This window comes from Pongo abelii, chromosome 12 (assembly GCF_028885655.2).
Source record: "Pongo abelii isolate AG06213 chromosome 12, NHGRI_mPonAbe1-v2.0_pri, whole genome shotgun sequence".
NCBI lineage: Eukaryota > Metazoa > Chordata > Mammalia > Primates > Hominidae > Pongo > Pongo abelii.
The window spans coordinates 117,420,721-117,435,698 of NC_071997.2; the positions used below are offsets into that span (position 1 = coordinate 117,420,721).

General features: G+C 35.7%; 1 protein-coding gene across 2 annotated transcripts in view; it reads left to right on the forward strand.

The window, feature by feature from the left end:
* NBAS (NBAS subunit of NRZ tethering complex) overlaps positions 1 to 14,978 on the forward strand; it is a 395,596-nt gene that overhangs the window by 149,352 nt on the left and 231,266 nt on the right. For both annotated transcript variants that reach the window (XM_024242131.2, XM_054548369.2), the window contains exon 26: positions 10,697 to 10,830. In XM_024242131.2, the coding sequence (XP_024097899.2) occupies positions 10,697 to 10,830 (134 nt within the window). The remainder of the gene's footprint in view (positions 1 to 10,696; positions 10,831 to 14,978) is intronic.

Here is a 14,978-nt window from a genome sequence, read left to right on the forward strand (position 1 = left end):
GTGCTGGCAGTGTCTTACAAGAGCTGGTGAGTCCGACTGGCAAGCGTCAGTTGTAGTAAGATAGGGCTTTGTAATCTTGGAGTTACGGTTAGGCTCTTGTAGTTTTGGATTGGGCTTGGGATAGTTTTTGAAATAGGCAATTGTTTATGTAGAAGTAATTAGCTGTCCTTGTGTGATTCATGTAGTCAACTGGTTTGGAAAAATTTTTTGTGATAGTTACCTGTTATCAGGCAAATGATGTGTAAGAGCCCCCCCTTCATGGCTCTCCCCAGCTCCATTTGCCAGGGTTTGACACAGTGACTTCTATTGTGATTCTTACAATTTTCACACTGGATTTTATTATGATGCTTTATATCACTTGATTACATTTGTTCGCTTTACTAAAATTGTGCGGGCAGCCTTCTTTGTGTTTTACTTGATTGTTTACAAAAAGAATGCACCTCAGAGCTTCCATGAATCATGCACACAGTATTTTTAGTAATGTAATAGGTGCAGTTATTTCTGTATCAGACAGGATAGACTAAGTTATGCTACATTAACAAGTGACATCTATATCTTAGTAGCTTACGACTGTGAACATTTATTTCTCACAAGTGTCATGTCAGCTGTGGTTGGCCTCTGCTGTGTCCCATGTCTTATTCATATGGGGACTCAGGAAGAAAGAACAGTCCCTTTTCTCTCTTGTGGCACAGGAAGAAGAACAAAGTAGAACCACACAGTGGCTCACAAAACTTCAGTCCAAATGTGGCTTAGGTTACTTCTTCACATTTCGCAGGTCAAAGAATGTCTCATGGGCAACTTGATGAGGGAAAAATAATCCTCTCAAAGGAAGAGAGGAGCGAATACTTGGGAATGATAATGAAGTTGACCAGAATCATAATGATAAAGAAATGGATCTTGAGACTTAGCCCAGTGCTACCACTACACTTGGCTACCACATTTGTCTTTGAAACCATCTCATATGCCTCAAACCTTCTTCTTTTTTAAAATAGTATCTTAAAGCACTCCTTTCTGATTTTAAGTCATTGTTCTTTGCTTGGATTCCTCCATGGAAAGTGAAACTTGGGAAGAAACTTGGGCTAGTCCTAGATAGGGGTAACTGGGGGACAAAAGCTTCCGCCTTCTCATATTGTTCTCTGACTTCTAAACTAGTAATTTTTGAGTGTATCTGTGCCTCAGAACCATGTGCATTTTTTTCTTAGCATCTTCTATGCTCAATCCAGATATAATGGATTAGAAATTAGCGAAAGTATCCTGGAGTATGCATTTGACAATTTATTCAGTGATTTTGATGGAAAACCAGGAGCAAATGCTTTAAATGTCCACTCTTCTTTTAACAAATAGGACTTCACTAGGTATCATAGCTTTGTTAGGTGCCATCTTTTTTGTTCACTTCTGATTACATATGTCAGTGAGCAATTTTAGTTTGAAAATGACCTTTTCTAATTTAATGCTTACTGTAGAATATTTAGAAAACTCAAAAAACATAAAGATGAATATAAATTTTTGTAGCTGGCAATATCATTGACTAGAAATTCTAAAAATCTTACCACTAAAATATTTAGAAGTACTCATTAAAATGTTAACTTTTAAAAATCTGCTTACCTGCATAGTTGGACTTTTAGGAGAACAAGGGAAATTTCTACCAGGCAAAAGTGAAGAGAGAGGTAGAAGTTAGAGAAATACTCATTAGAAGGAGGGAGTGGCTACTTGAGATGGAGATTGTGGTCTTGAAACCTGTAGGGGAGTGAATTTTAATGCCTATCCTGAGATAGAAGGTGAAGTCTTTAAAATGATGAGTCAGAAGTCAGACTTCTGGTAGATCATGAGTGACCTGGTCAGCTGACCCTGGAGCTGATTTAGGGCGCTTGCCTCGGCTTCAGAGTCACCACAGCCATGGCCAGTTGGTTGGCCCCAGCAGCTGCTATAGGCTGAGAAGCCATCCACCGAGGAGGGGTACCAAGCAAAAGAACAGGAGGAGGAAGCAGGCCAATGCCTTAGCTCAGGCTGAAATTGAACAGTACTGCTCGCAGAGGGAGAAAGTGTTCAAGGCCAAGGAAGCTGCAGCACTGAGATCCCACAGAACTGCAGAAGACCCACGAGAAGATGCCCATCTTCCAGACCTACTTCTAGCAGAACTGGGATGAAGTCTTGGACAATCTTTGCCATATTGGCTAGAAATCCATGGAAACTTCCAGAAGAAAGGAGCACCTGTTTCATGGACTGGCATTTTAGATGCCCCCATGGAATATGAAGCTTTAGCAAAGCTCAAGTTATGTTCCTGTGAAAAGGCATTAAATTATTTCTGTATATTATACAGTAGGTGTTTTAATTTTTTGAGAGTAGCAAATCTAGCTTCTCTGTACAAACTTAGAACTTATGCAAAGATTTTATCTTTTTCCCTCATATTTCTTAGAAATTTAATGAGCACATGTTGTCTGTTTTCCTATGCCTTTTAGTCAAGTACACATGTATCAGTGTTGATTTTTTCTTTCTTAGATCTAGTAAAAAGAAGTCCACTTCTTTGAAGAAAAAAAGGGATTAAATAATTTTTTTTTGCCCTAACACTTTCTTGAAGGTCATGGGCTTTATGAAAAAGTATTAAATAGTTACTTGAACCTGTGAGAAGTTGCAGCAAGCCTTAAAGTAGTTTATTCTTGCTAACGGTTAGACTAATGAATGCTTGTGAATTGTTTGGGCTACATTTAGTTTCTCCTAATCAAAATCACCAGATGATAGAATTGACAAACTTTCTACATGTTATTACTTGGTATACTGATACTCATTTAAAATTAAAGATTCTTTGTCATGCAGAAAATAAAAGAAAAAGAAGCAATAAGACTTCTATATAATGCCATGACTCTTTAAAAGATGCATTGTCAATAATGTAGAGTAGGAAACTGCTTATCCATTGGCACATGAAGGTAGCAGAGGAGCATGACTCCCTGGGTATGTATTCTGGATTCCAGAGGAGTGGGGAATGTGGGGGCAGGGAGTTTCTTTCTGAGCAGTCAAACAACAGGCTTGCCTTACATGAATTTGTGCTTTCAATTAATACTCCTCTGTGACCTGTGATAAAACTGGACATGGGCTGGTGATACCTAGTTTGCTTGGTAGTAGCAAACGCAAAACCTCTCTGAAGGACTCACTTTAATCTAGATTGTACAAGATTCTTATAGATAAAGCTTTGATGAAGTTGAGTTTACAATCCAACTTTATAAAACACAAAAGGAAACTAAACTTTGAGCAAAACTTAGTGGCAGGCCTTGCTCCACTTCCCTTCTGGTAATAGATGATCAGATGCAGGCTATAAAATGAATATTTTAAATATTTAGGATATGAGGAAAGAAATAAAGACATGAGATAGGAAGGAGAAATTGTGAAAAAAAGAGTAAGATTTGAAAAAGAACACATAGAATATCTAGATTTGAAACTGTAGTAATAAAAGCAAAGCATTAAATGGATGGATTCAAAAGAATTTTGGCTACAATTTAAGAAAGAATTGAAATCTTGAAGATAATCTAAGAAATTTTCTGGTTTGTTACACATGAAGGTGAAGAAATGAAAAATATACAGGGTTAAAAGACATTGAGGATAGAGAGAGCAGGTCTGACATAAGAGTAATAAGCATTCCAGGAAGAGAGACTAGAGATGACAATAAGCAGGCAGTATTCAATGTGGGACTTTCCTAAAACCAATGAAAGATACAAGGTGCATTCAGATCTTGAGGAGGATAAGTGAAATACAGTTCAGCCTATATTTAGATGCACTCTAATGGAACTTAAGGATACCATGGGCACAGAGAGAATCTTAAAAGTGGCCTAGGATTAAACATAAGTTACAGTCAAAGGAAAACCATAAATCTGAAAGCAGACTTCTTAAGAACAATGGATACCAGAAGACAATGAAATAATATATATGTTAAATGTCAAGGAAAATTAACCTTGATATTTAAGTCAACCTAATAGTTAATGATAGCCAGCATTTACTTGATGCTTTAAAAAAAACTTTTTGTAGGGATGGTGTCTTGCTACATTGCCCAGGCTGGTCTCTGGAACTCCTGGCCTCAAGCAGTCCTCCCAGCTCAGCCTCCCAAAGCACTAGGATTACAGGCATGAGCCACCATGCCTGGCTACTTAATGCTTTTTCTTTGGTAGTTATGTTTTAAATATTTCACATGTATTAACTCATTTAATTTTTGTGACTGTATAGCTATCATTGTTCTCATTTTATAGATTCAGAGAAAGCAGAGTATTTAATTAACTTGCTCACATTATATGTTTCTTATTTACTGATGCATTAGTGATTTAAGCCTAAGTAGTATGACTTCAAAACCTTTAAGCCACATAGTATACTGCATTTCTAACCCAGGATATTTTACTTAGAGACACTATCATTCAAATGTGAATGTAAAAAGACTTTTCAAAGATAAATGAAAACTGAGAGAGTTTATCATTTACACACCCATCCTGAAAGAATTATTCAAGGATGTACTTCATGAAGAAGGAGATTATATACAAAAAGAAAGTAGTGAGATATAAGAGGGAATAATAAAGAGTGGGGAAAAATAATCATACTTAGGAAACAGTAAATATGAGAAAAATATAAAGCATTCAGTGTATAAATTAATAATAATGAAAAAGTATGGGAAGTATTAAAAGCAAGGTGAACAACAGTAAGAAGGGAGTTTTAGTATCAGAGTTAAAATGACCAGAGGATCTGAATTGTTCAGGTGTTGGATGAGGATAATCTTAACCAGACTTTGAATAGTCAAGTATGCATACTACTTTATTATATTTTTATTCTGAAGTATAGCACATGTGGTAGGTAGAATAATGGCCTCCCAAAGTGTCCATGTCCTAATTCCTGAACCTATGAAGATGTTACCTTACCTGGTAAAAGGGGCTTTGCAGATTTGATTAAACTAAGGACTTTTAGATGGCAAAGCTATCCTGAATTATCCAGGTGGGGCCAGTCCTTAAAGGTAGCAGATCTTTCCAGCTGTGGTCAGGATGCTATAGAATTGTCAGATTGTTGCTGTCTTTGAAGATAGAGAAAGGGGCCATGAGATAAGTAGTGTGGGCACCCTCTAGAAGCTGGAAAAGGTAAGGAAGTGTGTTCTCTCCTAGAACATCAGAAGGAACACATTTATTTGCTGACAACTGAATTTTAGCTCAGTCAGGCCCATTTTGGTTTCTGACCTACAGAACTGTAAGAGGATAAATTTGTGTTAGGTCACCAAGTTTGTGGTAGTTTATTATGGCAGCATAGAAAAATAATATGGCATAAATACAGAAAACTACAAATAATGTGTAAGGCTAGACGTTTTTCTAAAGAGAACAGCTGTGTCATTGCCATTGAGGGTCTCTTTCAAATCTTACTCACTCTGCTGTGTGCGTAGTAGCATTTCCTTGTGGTTTAATTTGCGGTGTTGTGATGTGGAAATTATCCCTTGCCAGTTACCCATGTGGCAAATAATCTCCACTCTCTTTGCCATTTTATTCTCCGAGTAGTGAAGTCACTGTCATCTGATCAGGGATTGAGTGGTTTCAAGTTTCAAAAAGACTCTCCTATTTCCAGTTCTCCCTTATTCCTCGGGTGTAGTCCTCCAGAAAGTATCAGAAGTATTGGGTGATTACTAGGCCCCTCTCCTTGGCAGGTCCTGGACTCCTGTCCCAGCAAGATATGTTTGCGGAGGGCATACTTAACCGCTGAAACTTTTGGCTGCAATTTTCTGTGCGCTTTCTCTTGGTCTATGGTCCTCAGGAAGTGAAAAGTACCTCTCAAGCTATACTATTCAAAATGGTAGCCACTAACCACATATGGATATAAATCTAAATCTAATAAAATTTTAAAAACTTACTTAGTCTCACTAGCTTTCCATGTGTTGGGATACATGTCATTCCCAATATTTTTGCAATTACAAGCAGTGCTTCAATGAATAACCTTGTCCATATGTATTTTTATATTATTGGTGTATTTTCAGTGTATATTCCTGGAAGGAGACTGCAGGGTTTAAAAAGGCAAGAGTTGTCTTGATATAGCCAAGTTTTTCTTTAGTAGGATTGTTCTAATTTACATTCCCACCAACCAAGTAGGAGTATGCCTGTTTCTCCACAATTTTGCCACCAGAATTTGTTGTCATATTTTAAAATTTGTGCCAAGGTGATAGGTGAGAAATGGTATTTCAGTGTTGTTTCAATTTGTGCTTTTCTAATTAAGAGTTTTAACATTTTCTGGTATGTTAGATAGGCATTATCTCTCTTTTGTGAATTTATTCCTGTCCTTACTCCATTCTTTGCTAGGGTTTTTGTTCCTTTGTACCTTAATTTTTGGAAATTCTTACATATTCGTGTAACTAACCCTTTGTCTGTGGCATATATTGTGAATATTTCTCCCAGTTGGTCAGTTGTCTTTTGACTTTGTTTATTGTGTCATACAATGTTTTCACTTTTTAATTTTTGTGTAGTCAAATTGTTTGATCTTTTACTGCCTCTGTATTTTGAGTAATGGTTGGAAAGCCTTTTCATACTCAGAGTTAAGAAAGAATTCTCTCACGTTTTCTTCTAGTACTTGTGTGGTTTTATTTTTCTCTTCCCAATTTATTTGGAGTTTATTCTTTTGTATTGTGACACATGGATCTGACCATGTAATTGTTCCAGCATCATTTATTAAAAAGTTTATCATTACCCTAGTGATTTGAAATGCCACCTTTGTCACATACCTAAATTTCCATCTGTACATGGGTTTAATTCTAGAGTTTCTGTATTGTACTGGTCTGTCTGTCCATGCACTAGTACTTCATGATTTTAATTATAGAGATTTTAGTGTGTTTTAATGTTTGAGGAGGTAGTATTCCTCTGTGGGTTTTTTTCGCCATGTTTTTTGTTTTTGTTTTTTTACATGTTATTGTATATTTGTTTTTCTATCTGAACTTTAGTATCAGTTTGTCTACTTTCATAAAATCGCTTATTGGTATTTTATTGTGATTGCATTGAATTTGTACATTAACTTAGGGAGACCAATATTTGTGTAATGTTCAGTCATCTTATCCAATAATAGGGGATATTGTTCTATTAGTTTATGTATTCTTAAATCTCTTTTAGGATTGCTTGAAAATATTCCTCTTAGATGTTTTGCACATTTTTTGTTAAATTTATTCCTAAGTTTTAAGTTTTCTCTGTTTATACTATCTACACCTTCATTTCCTCTATTTAATGTTTGTGTATATAAAAGCTATTTATATGTTAGTTTTGTATTCTGCTACTTCACTGATTTGATTGCTTGATTCTTTGGGATTTTCCAGGTATCCTATCTTATCATCTGTGTTCTTTTCTAGTTATATAGTGCATAATTTTAAGATTTTTTAGAAATTATTATTCTTTTGCATTTTACCTTGCTATGCAGTATGGGTGATAATCTGCTGCCTATGGTGTGGAAGACTCATTTCATTGACTTCTTAGGAAGTCCCAGATGGGCTGTCCTCTTTTAGCTTGAGAAAGGGCAAATGACAGTATAAAAGTGACAACTGAGATAATAGGGAAGGAATGATGAAAAAAAAAAAGTGTGTCTTAGACTACATGAAGTTAGGCATCTTATAGGGATTCTAACAGGGAAAGATTGAAAAATGTCTTATAAATTTGAACAGTATGTTTCATGTACACGATAGATTATATTTTAAAAGATGTGCAGAGTGGCATAAGAAGAGAAAAGAAATGTGCCATAGGAATACAGAGAGAAAAGGGTATCTATGTATGAGAGTAGTATAAGGACTTATTCACTGGACTAGCAACTGTTGAGCATACTCCAGGACTGTAGACATCTGGGAAAGCTGAATTTAAGTCAAAGTCAAATGGAGATAAAACTGGATTATTGGATAGGTTTTAGACATGTCTTCTTGAGAAGACATTCCAGGTAGGAGTAGACTAAAACAAGGAGACATAATCAGGTTAATATCATGTTTAGGTAAATGCAAGTAATTTAATTTGAGTGAAATAAAACTTTATGTAGAAGGGTAAGTGGTTCACGGGAGCAGGCCATAGAGGTGTTTAAGTGGAAGGCAAAAGGTTTATTCTTTACCTTTCATATTGAAGGACTGTTAAAGGATTCTCAACATAAGGTTTGAACATATGTGATCAAATATGGACTCAAGGATATTGAACTTAAAAGTGGTTCTTTAGGGCCAGGCGCAGTGGCTCATGCCTGTAATCCCAGCATTTTGGGAGCCTGAGGTGGGTGAATCACCTTAGGTCAAGAGTTGGAGACCAGCCTGGCCAACATGGCGAAAGTCCGTCTCTACTAAAAATACAAAAATTAGGCAGATGTGATTGTGGGCGCCTGTAATCCCAGCTTCTCAGGAGGCCGAGGCAGGAGAATCGCTTGGACCTGGGAGGTGGAGGTTTCTGTGAGCCGAGATTGCACCACTGCACTTGAGCCTGGGCGACACAACGAGACTCTGTCTCAAAATAAAATAAAAAAATAAAAAAAAAAGTGGTTCTTTAATGTCTCACAGAGGGAAGGATAGGAAGTGGGGAGAACAAGTAAGACATCAAGGACTTTGGCTTTTATTTCAAATGGTTTCCCAAATTGTTCCTTGACTGAAATTGGTTTCAGTGTTTTTATCTTCCAGGGATGTTTTCTTACCATATGTGAGTGTTTTATTGCCATATCTTCTCTCAAATTTCTTTCATTCTTCCCGAATGCAGGATTGTGAGAACCTGTCTTGCCTAGTTTAGGTTCTGGAGCCAATTGCCTGGTTTGAATCCTGGCTTTACCACTTATTAGCTCTGTGGGTTCAGGCAAATTATTTGACCTCTTAGGGTATTTGTTTTTCATTTGTGTATAATGAGAATAGTACTAGTAGTAATTTTATAGGATTGTTATGACGACTTATGAATTAGTGCACACAAAGCACTTAGAAATGGTACCTGGCACACAATAAGAAATCAGAGGGCTGTGTGTGGTGGCTCATGCCTGTAATCCCAGCACTTTGGGAAGTCGAGGCAGGAGGATCACTTGAGGCCAGGGGTTTGAGACCAGCCTGAGCAACATAGTGAGACCCTGTATCTGAAAAAAAAAAAAAAAAAAAAAAAATTGTATACACACACACACACATACACACACATAGGAAAGAAGGAAAAATAAATCAGGAAAAGGTAGCTGTTTTAATTAATTTTCAACAGTACTTATTTTCATTACTGTCAGCTTGTTCCTATTTTACCAGTTAGTCACTTTGCAACCTTGGTTAACTCTTTGTCAGATGACATTTTTCAAATGAATACATTCATCCCTTAGTATCTGGGGGGGATTGCTTTAGGACCCCTCTTAAGCCCTCCTGCCACCAGGCTACCAAAATCCATGGATGCTCAAGTCCCTGATACACAATGGTGTAGTATTTGCGATAACCTTTGCACATCCTCCTGTATACTTTAAATCTTCTGTAGATTACATATAATACCTAATACAATGTAAATGTTATGTAAATAGTTTTTATACTATATTGTTTAGGGAATAATGACAAGAAAAAATGGTCTGTACATGTTCAGCACAGACACTTTTCCCTCCAGATATTTTGGATACATGGTTGGTTGAATCCAGGGAAGTGGAGCCCACAGGTATGGAGGGCCAACTGTACCTTGAAGAAATGTATATAAATCCTTTAATTCAGCAGCTTTGGAAAACTTTGTTTTCCTGGTAACCTTGAAAGTTTCTTTTTTACGTCCATTGATGTGATTTTTCTACTGAGAAAATGCCCTTGTTTGGTAGCTTCTCTCCATCACTTTCCTATCTCTTTTGTGTTTACTGATGAGTTTCTACTAAAACATTGAAAACCAGTAGACTATTATCATGGAAATTATCTTAGATTTATTTTGTTGTTCAAAAGAGCTCTTAGAAAATTACTTTCATTTTGGTTGCTGTGGTGCTAATAATATAAGCATGCAAATTCTTATTTTTTTCTGTATTTATTTTTCATTCTATATTTATTAATTTAATCCTTGCGATAGTCTTCTTAGAAAGGTATTGTTAATATTCATGCTTTATAGATGAGAAAAAAAAGTCAATTGGTTATTTTCATATCCTGAAAAATACTCCAAGAATGGGAATCTGTGGTTTGCCATGGGAAATGCTTTGTTCTATACAGAAAGTCACCCTAAGTAGCCATCTTTCTTCATCAGAAATGTGGAATGTGTTCTGTGATTTGTGTATTGCTCTATTACAATTGGACTTCTTTTGAATAGAATGCCAGCACTCTGTAGTTAAATGAGTAATACATAATGCCTACTGAAAAGTAATAGGTTGTAACATCTTTGAATATTAGTTAAGGAATTTTATATAACTTTGTAACTGAAACACATAGAATTTGGCTTCAGGGTTAGAAATGTTCTTAATGAATTGCCTTTTTAATTCACAGTGTTTCTTTTTTCTATATTGACTGGGTCATAAATTGAAGAATCTGTTTTCAGCTGATACACAGCTTATGGGGTTACAAATTATCTTTTACAGTTGATTCTGTAATTAAAATGTGATTTCAGTTAGAATTATTAAAGACCCCAGAAATCTATAAAGAAAAATCAAGACTTGTTTCTATAGTTGATTAATTGTGCTATTTAATATTCTGTTGACAGTAGTATTGGGATATGGAAAAATTGACTATAAATCTGCTGACATTTAGTGCAATATACTTTATTTTCTGTAGCTGCAGCAAAAAATTATTCCTGATCAGGACCAACTGATGGCAATAGCACTAGAGTGCATCTATACCTGTGAACGAAATGACCAACTCTGTCTTTGCTATGACATACTAGAATGTCTGCCAGAAAGAGGATATGGGTAAGAATACACAGTATGCCAGTCTTACTGTGTTTTTTTATTCTAACAGTTAAAACAAAACCGTTGCTCCCCAAAATGTTTACCTTAGAGAATTTTGGGAATGTGAAAAAAACATAAGGAAGAAAATAAAATCATCTGCAGTCCTATTGCCTAGGATAAACATTTCTTGTCCTACCAATATATGGGAAGTTCTGTATTTTGTTCAACTGTAATTGTAATTCTGAATTTTGTCAAACATGATAATTTCCTATTGAAAAACAAAAATACCACCACGATCTCCACAAAAACTACTTTTTATAAGTCAGTAGGTAGTAATTGTGTTTTTAATGAAGCATTTTTCATATTTATGGGCTAATTATATTTATTCTATGAATTGTTTGTTCTTGGCCTTTGCCTATAGTAATTCTTTTAAGTAGTGAATGTACCTAATTTTTAACTGCTTTTATGTTTAAATGGAAATGTATATAATATGCTTTTGGATTATTTAGTTGTATGCAAGTCAAATTTGTATGTTTTCTTTGAAAGTCAGGTAACAATCTAATCCCTCTATTAAATTTAGCACATATGATAAATTTCACATCTGGAGACATAAATAACAACATATGAAAGAGTGGTGAATACCAGCAGACCTGTTTTAAGCTTTTATGACTTTTAACCAAGTCACTTTACTTCTTTGGTCATTAGTTTCCTGATTTACAAAATCAGATATTTAGACAAGAAAGCCTCATTCTCTGTTTTCTCTTTCTCTTTGCGCTCTTTTTATCTTCTCCTTCTTTTCTCTCTTTTCCTTTTTCTTTTAAGGACATTTTTATTTCTTCTTTTTATTTTGGGAGGGGGGCTCATATCTGACTAAAGGAAATTGTTATTTCTTATGAAGCAAATGATAGCAGTCACCAATTTTGCAATCTACCATGAAAGAGTTATTCGTGCAGTCATTAGTGGTACTGAAATCAGGTGACAGATTGATGAGAAAAGGTTATTTGCATGATACCAAAGTATTACCCTAGTGACTTTTTTTTTTTTAAATTTCAAAGTTGAGTTCTAACTGCCATCATCTTAACCAAGTCATGAAAGGTGGCATCACTTACAGACAGCCTGACCTTACGTGCCTCCTGATGTGATGCAGTATGAAGTACCTGGTCTTACAGCATCCCTTAAGAAATATTTTTGCTAAAGTTGTTTATCCTGAGTCTAATCAGTCTTTTAGGTTGAACTTCTAGTTTGCAGTTAACATGGGAAATAGAGAGACAAGGTAAATAACACCATGAAGAAAGTGGTAAGACAAATACTGAATGTGGGATATTCTATGCATTAACTGGTCTTTTTACTTTAAACAGTTAGTGTCATTTAGGAAGACAAAAGTGCCGTGGGGAGGCACTTTTCTAAAATAAAGGAGCCTAAAGGGACATGATCTTCCTCTAATTTTTAAATATAAATAATGTATGAACATAAAGTCAGGGAATTATAAGACTGGTATTAGTAATATCAGCTGATAAACAGCTGTTTGCTGCCCACTTTTCCTGTCCTTGGATTCCTGTCTTCAAAAAGCAAATACTTTCACTGGTAGGTTTTTCCTTGTCTTTGCCTACCTCCTTTAAAATGTTATGCTCGTGTTGTTATTTTTGATTTTGCAATTTTAGATCATTTTTGACTTCCTTTTATGGAAGTCCTTTCCCTTCTCCCATATCCACTTCTACCATTCTTCAGTGTTTTCATCATTATGATTACGTAAATATTGTTTATACTGCAGAACTAGATGTGATTTATTTTCCTTTTAATACAACTCTCTGTTTTTCCTGGATTGAATAATTTCCTTTTCTGTTGTTTTCTTTTTTTCCATCACCCTCATGAACTACTTTCAGTGGTGAAAACTATTTAATAATCTCTCTATTCCTTTCATGTTTTTTTTTTCTCTGTCTCTTCTCTGGCTGTCTTCCTATTGAAGCATCCTTCTTGGAATTGGTATGAATGAATTGTTCTCTGTGTCTGCTGTCCATCTATTATCCCGGGACTTCGTTTGCCTCTCTCTCGTGTTGCATATTGCATTTCTTGGTTTTCCTTTCTTCTTTCTTCACTTTTTCCTCATTTTGATGGAGCCTACTGTCAAATAGCTTCCTGTCACAGATTGCCTGGGAGATATTTTTTAAAAGACTGTCACATATTAGGAAAATACCACAATTGCACACTTTTACTTGGTAGAAGGTTTAATTGTACATGGAATCATAGACTTAGAATCCTTATCTTGTGAATTTTGAAGGTATTACTCTTGTCTTTTCTTTCTAGTATTGTTGAGAAGTTCAATGGCATTCTGAATAATCCCTATTTAAATATGGATTTTTTTTAAAGAAGATTTCAATATCTTCATTTTTTGTGTTTGGAAATAGCATAAGGATGTGTTTCTGTTTCATATGTAAATTCATTGTGGTGTTCACTGAATGGTCTAATCCATTCTGGAAATTCATAACCTTCGGACCTTTGGGATATGTTCTTATATTTTTTCCTTGATAAGTTTATTTGTACTCCTCCTTTTTCTTCCTTCCTTCTTCATGTAGGGAAATGTAAATCAGAGTGGACTCAGCATCTGTTTATTATTCAGACCTGTACCTGAACACAGGCTACCTCACATCCCTAGTAGAGAGCAGCAGAGTGTAGCAAGTGTGTCTCTGAGAACTGTAGGCCTTCCATAGGCAGCCAAAGGCGGGTAAACTAGATAGTCTTAATAGATTTTTGTAGCAAAGTGTTGTTCCCATCATTTAAAAACCTCAACGCAAAGGCTATCAGTGTGGCAGTAGTCAAATTGCTCCTCCCTGGAGGGTGCCAAGAGATGCAGAAGCCCCTGGTTCCTCCGAGAGCTGGAGTGGCAGGGAGTTTCTTCCTTGCTGGGCTCTGTGGGAACCTTATGATTCCTCTGTCAGCTTCATATCTCATTTCTTGTTCCTAAGTCGACCAGGCAAAATCACTGACTTCCAACTCATGTGCATAACTCTTAAAAGTAAATATATTAGGCTTTGTTTTCCACTAAGCTCAAATAGCATAAATATCAATCAGAGCTTATCTATTAATTATTAAATAGTAATTTGTCTACTTTGAGGAGATTGTCATGGTATCAATAGGATGATGATATTAAAAACTTTTTTTATATAGATGTTACAGTTAGGGGATTAACATATTTGTTTTTGAAGAATGTATAGGCTAAGAAATGCCTCTCATGTATACATAGCCGAAAGCTTTTCTTGGCTTCAGATTAATGATTTCTGATGTAACATTTTTTAATGTAAACACAAAAAATGGCTTGATATTTTCTTGTTACTCCATTTGTTTCTTAATGATTGCATTTCATGTTTCTAATTTTCTAAGTAAATTGTAATTACAAATTAGCCTTGTATTAAAATATAGGGCTCAAAATATTTTCTGTGGCTCTCTTTGTTCTTCATGCCAAGTTTGTGAGTTTATATTCTCTCAGTGATTATTTGTTTATTTTTAGTGGTAGTTGTTATTTATCAAGTAGTAAACTGTAAATACATCCATTTGCTATTTGAGAAATGAGCAATCACTCATTTAGTCTAATTAAATTTTTGTGCATCTTACCTAGGCAGATTATTTAATCTGGCTAAAAAAACTTTACTCATTATGTTCGTGAATGTCAGTTCACAGAGGAAGAATATTGTATCTCTGATATCTATGATAAATGATTATAATAGAGCTGTAAAATGATAATTTCAAAAATATTGCTGAATAAGGCCAGGTGGAGTTACTCATGCCTGTAATCCCAGCACTTTGGAAGGCCGTGGCGGGAGAATCAGTTGAGACCAGTCTGGGGAACATAGGAAGACCCCATCTCTACAAAAAAATTTAAAAATTAGCTGGGTTTGGTAGCATACAGGTTTAGTCCTAGCTACTCGGAAGGTTGAGCCAGGAGGATCACTTGAGCCCAGGACGCAGAGGTTGCAGTGAGCCATGATCCTGCCACTGCATTCCAGCCTAGGTGACAGAGCAAAACCCAGTCTCAAACAAAACAAAACAAAACAAACAAACAAAAAAACCATACACAAACGCACACACACACACACTGCTGACTGAGTATGTTAAGGGAAATTAGCTCTGATGAATAATCTTCTGAAGGACTTTAAATAGACTATATCCCACTC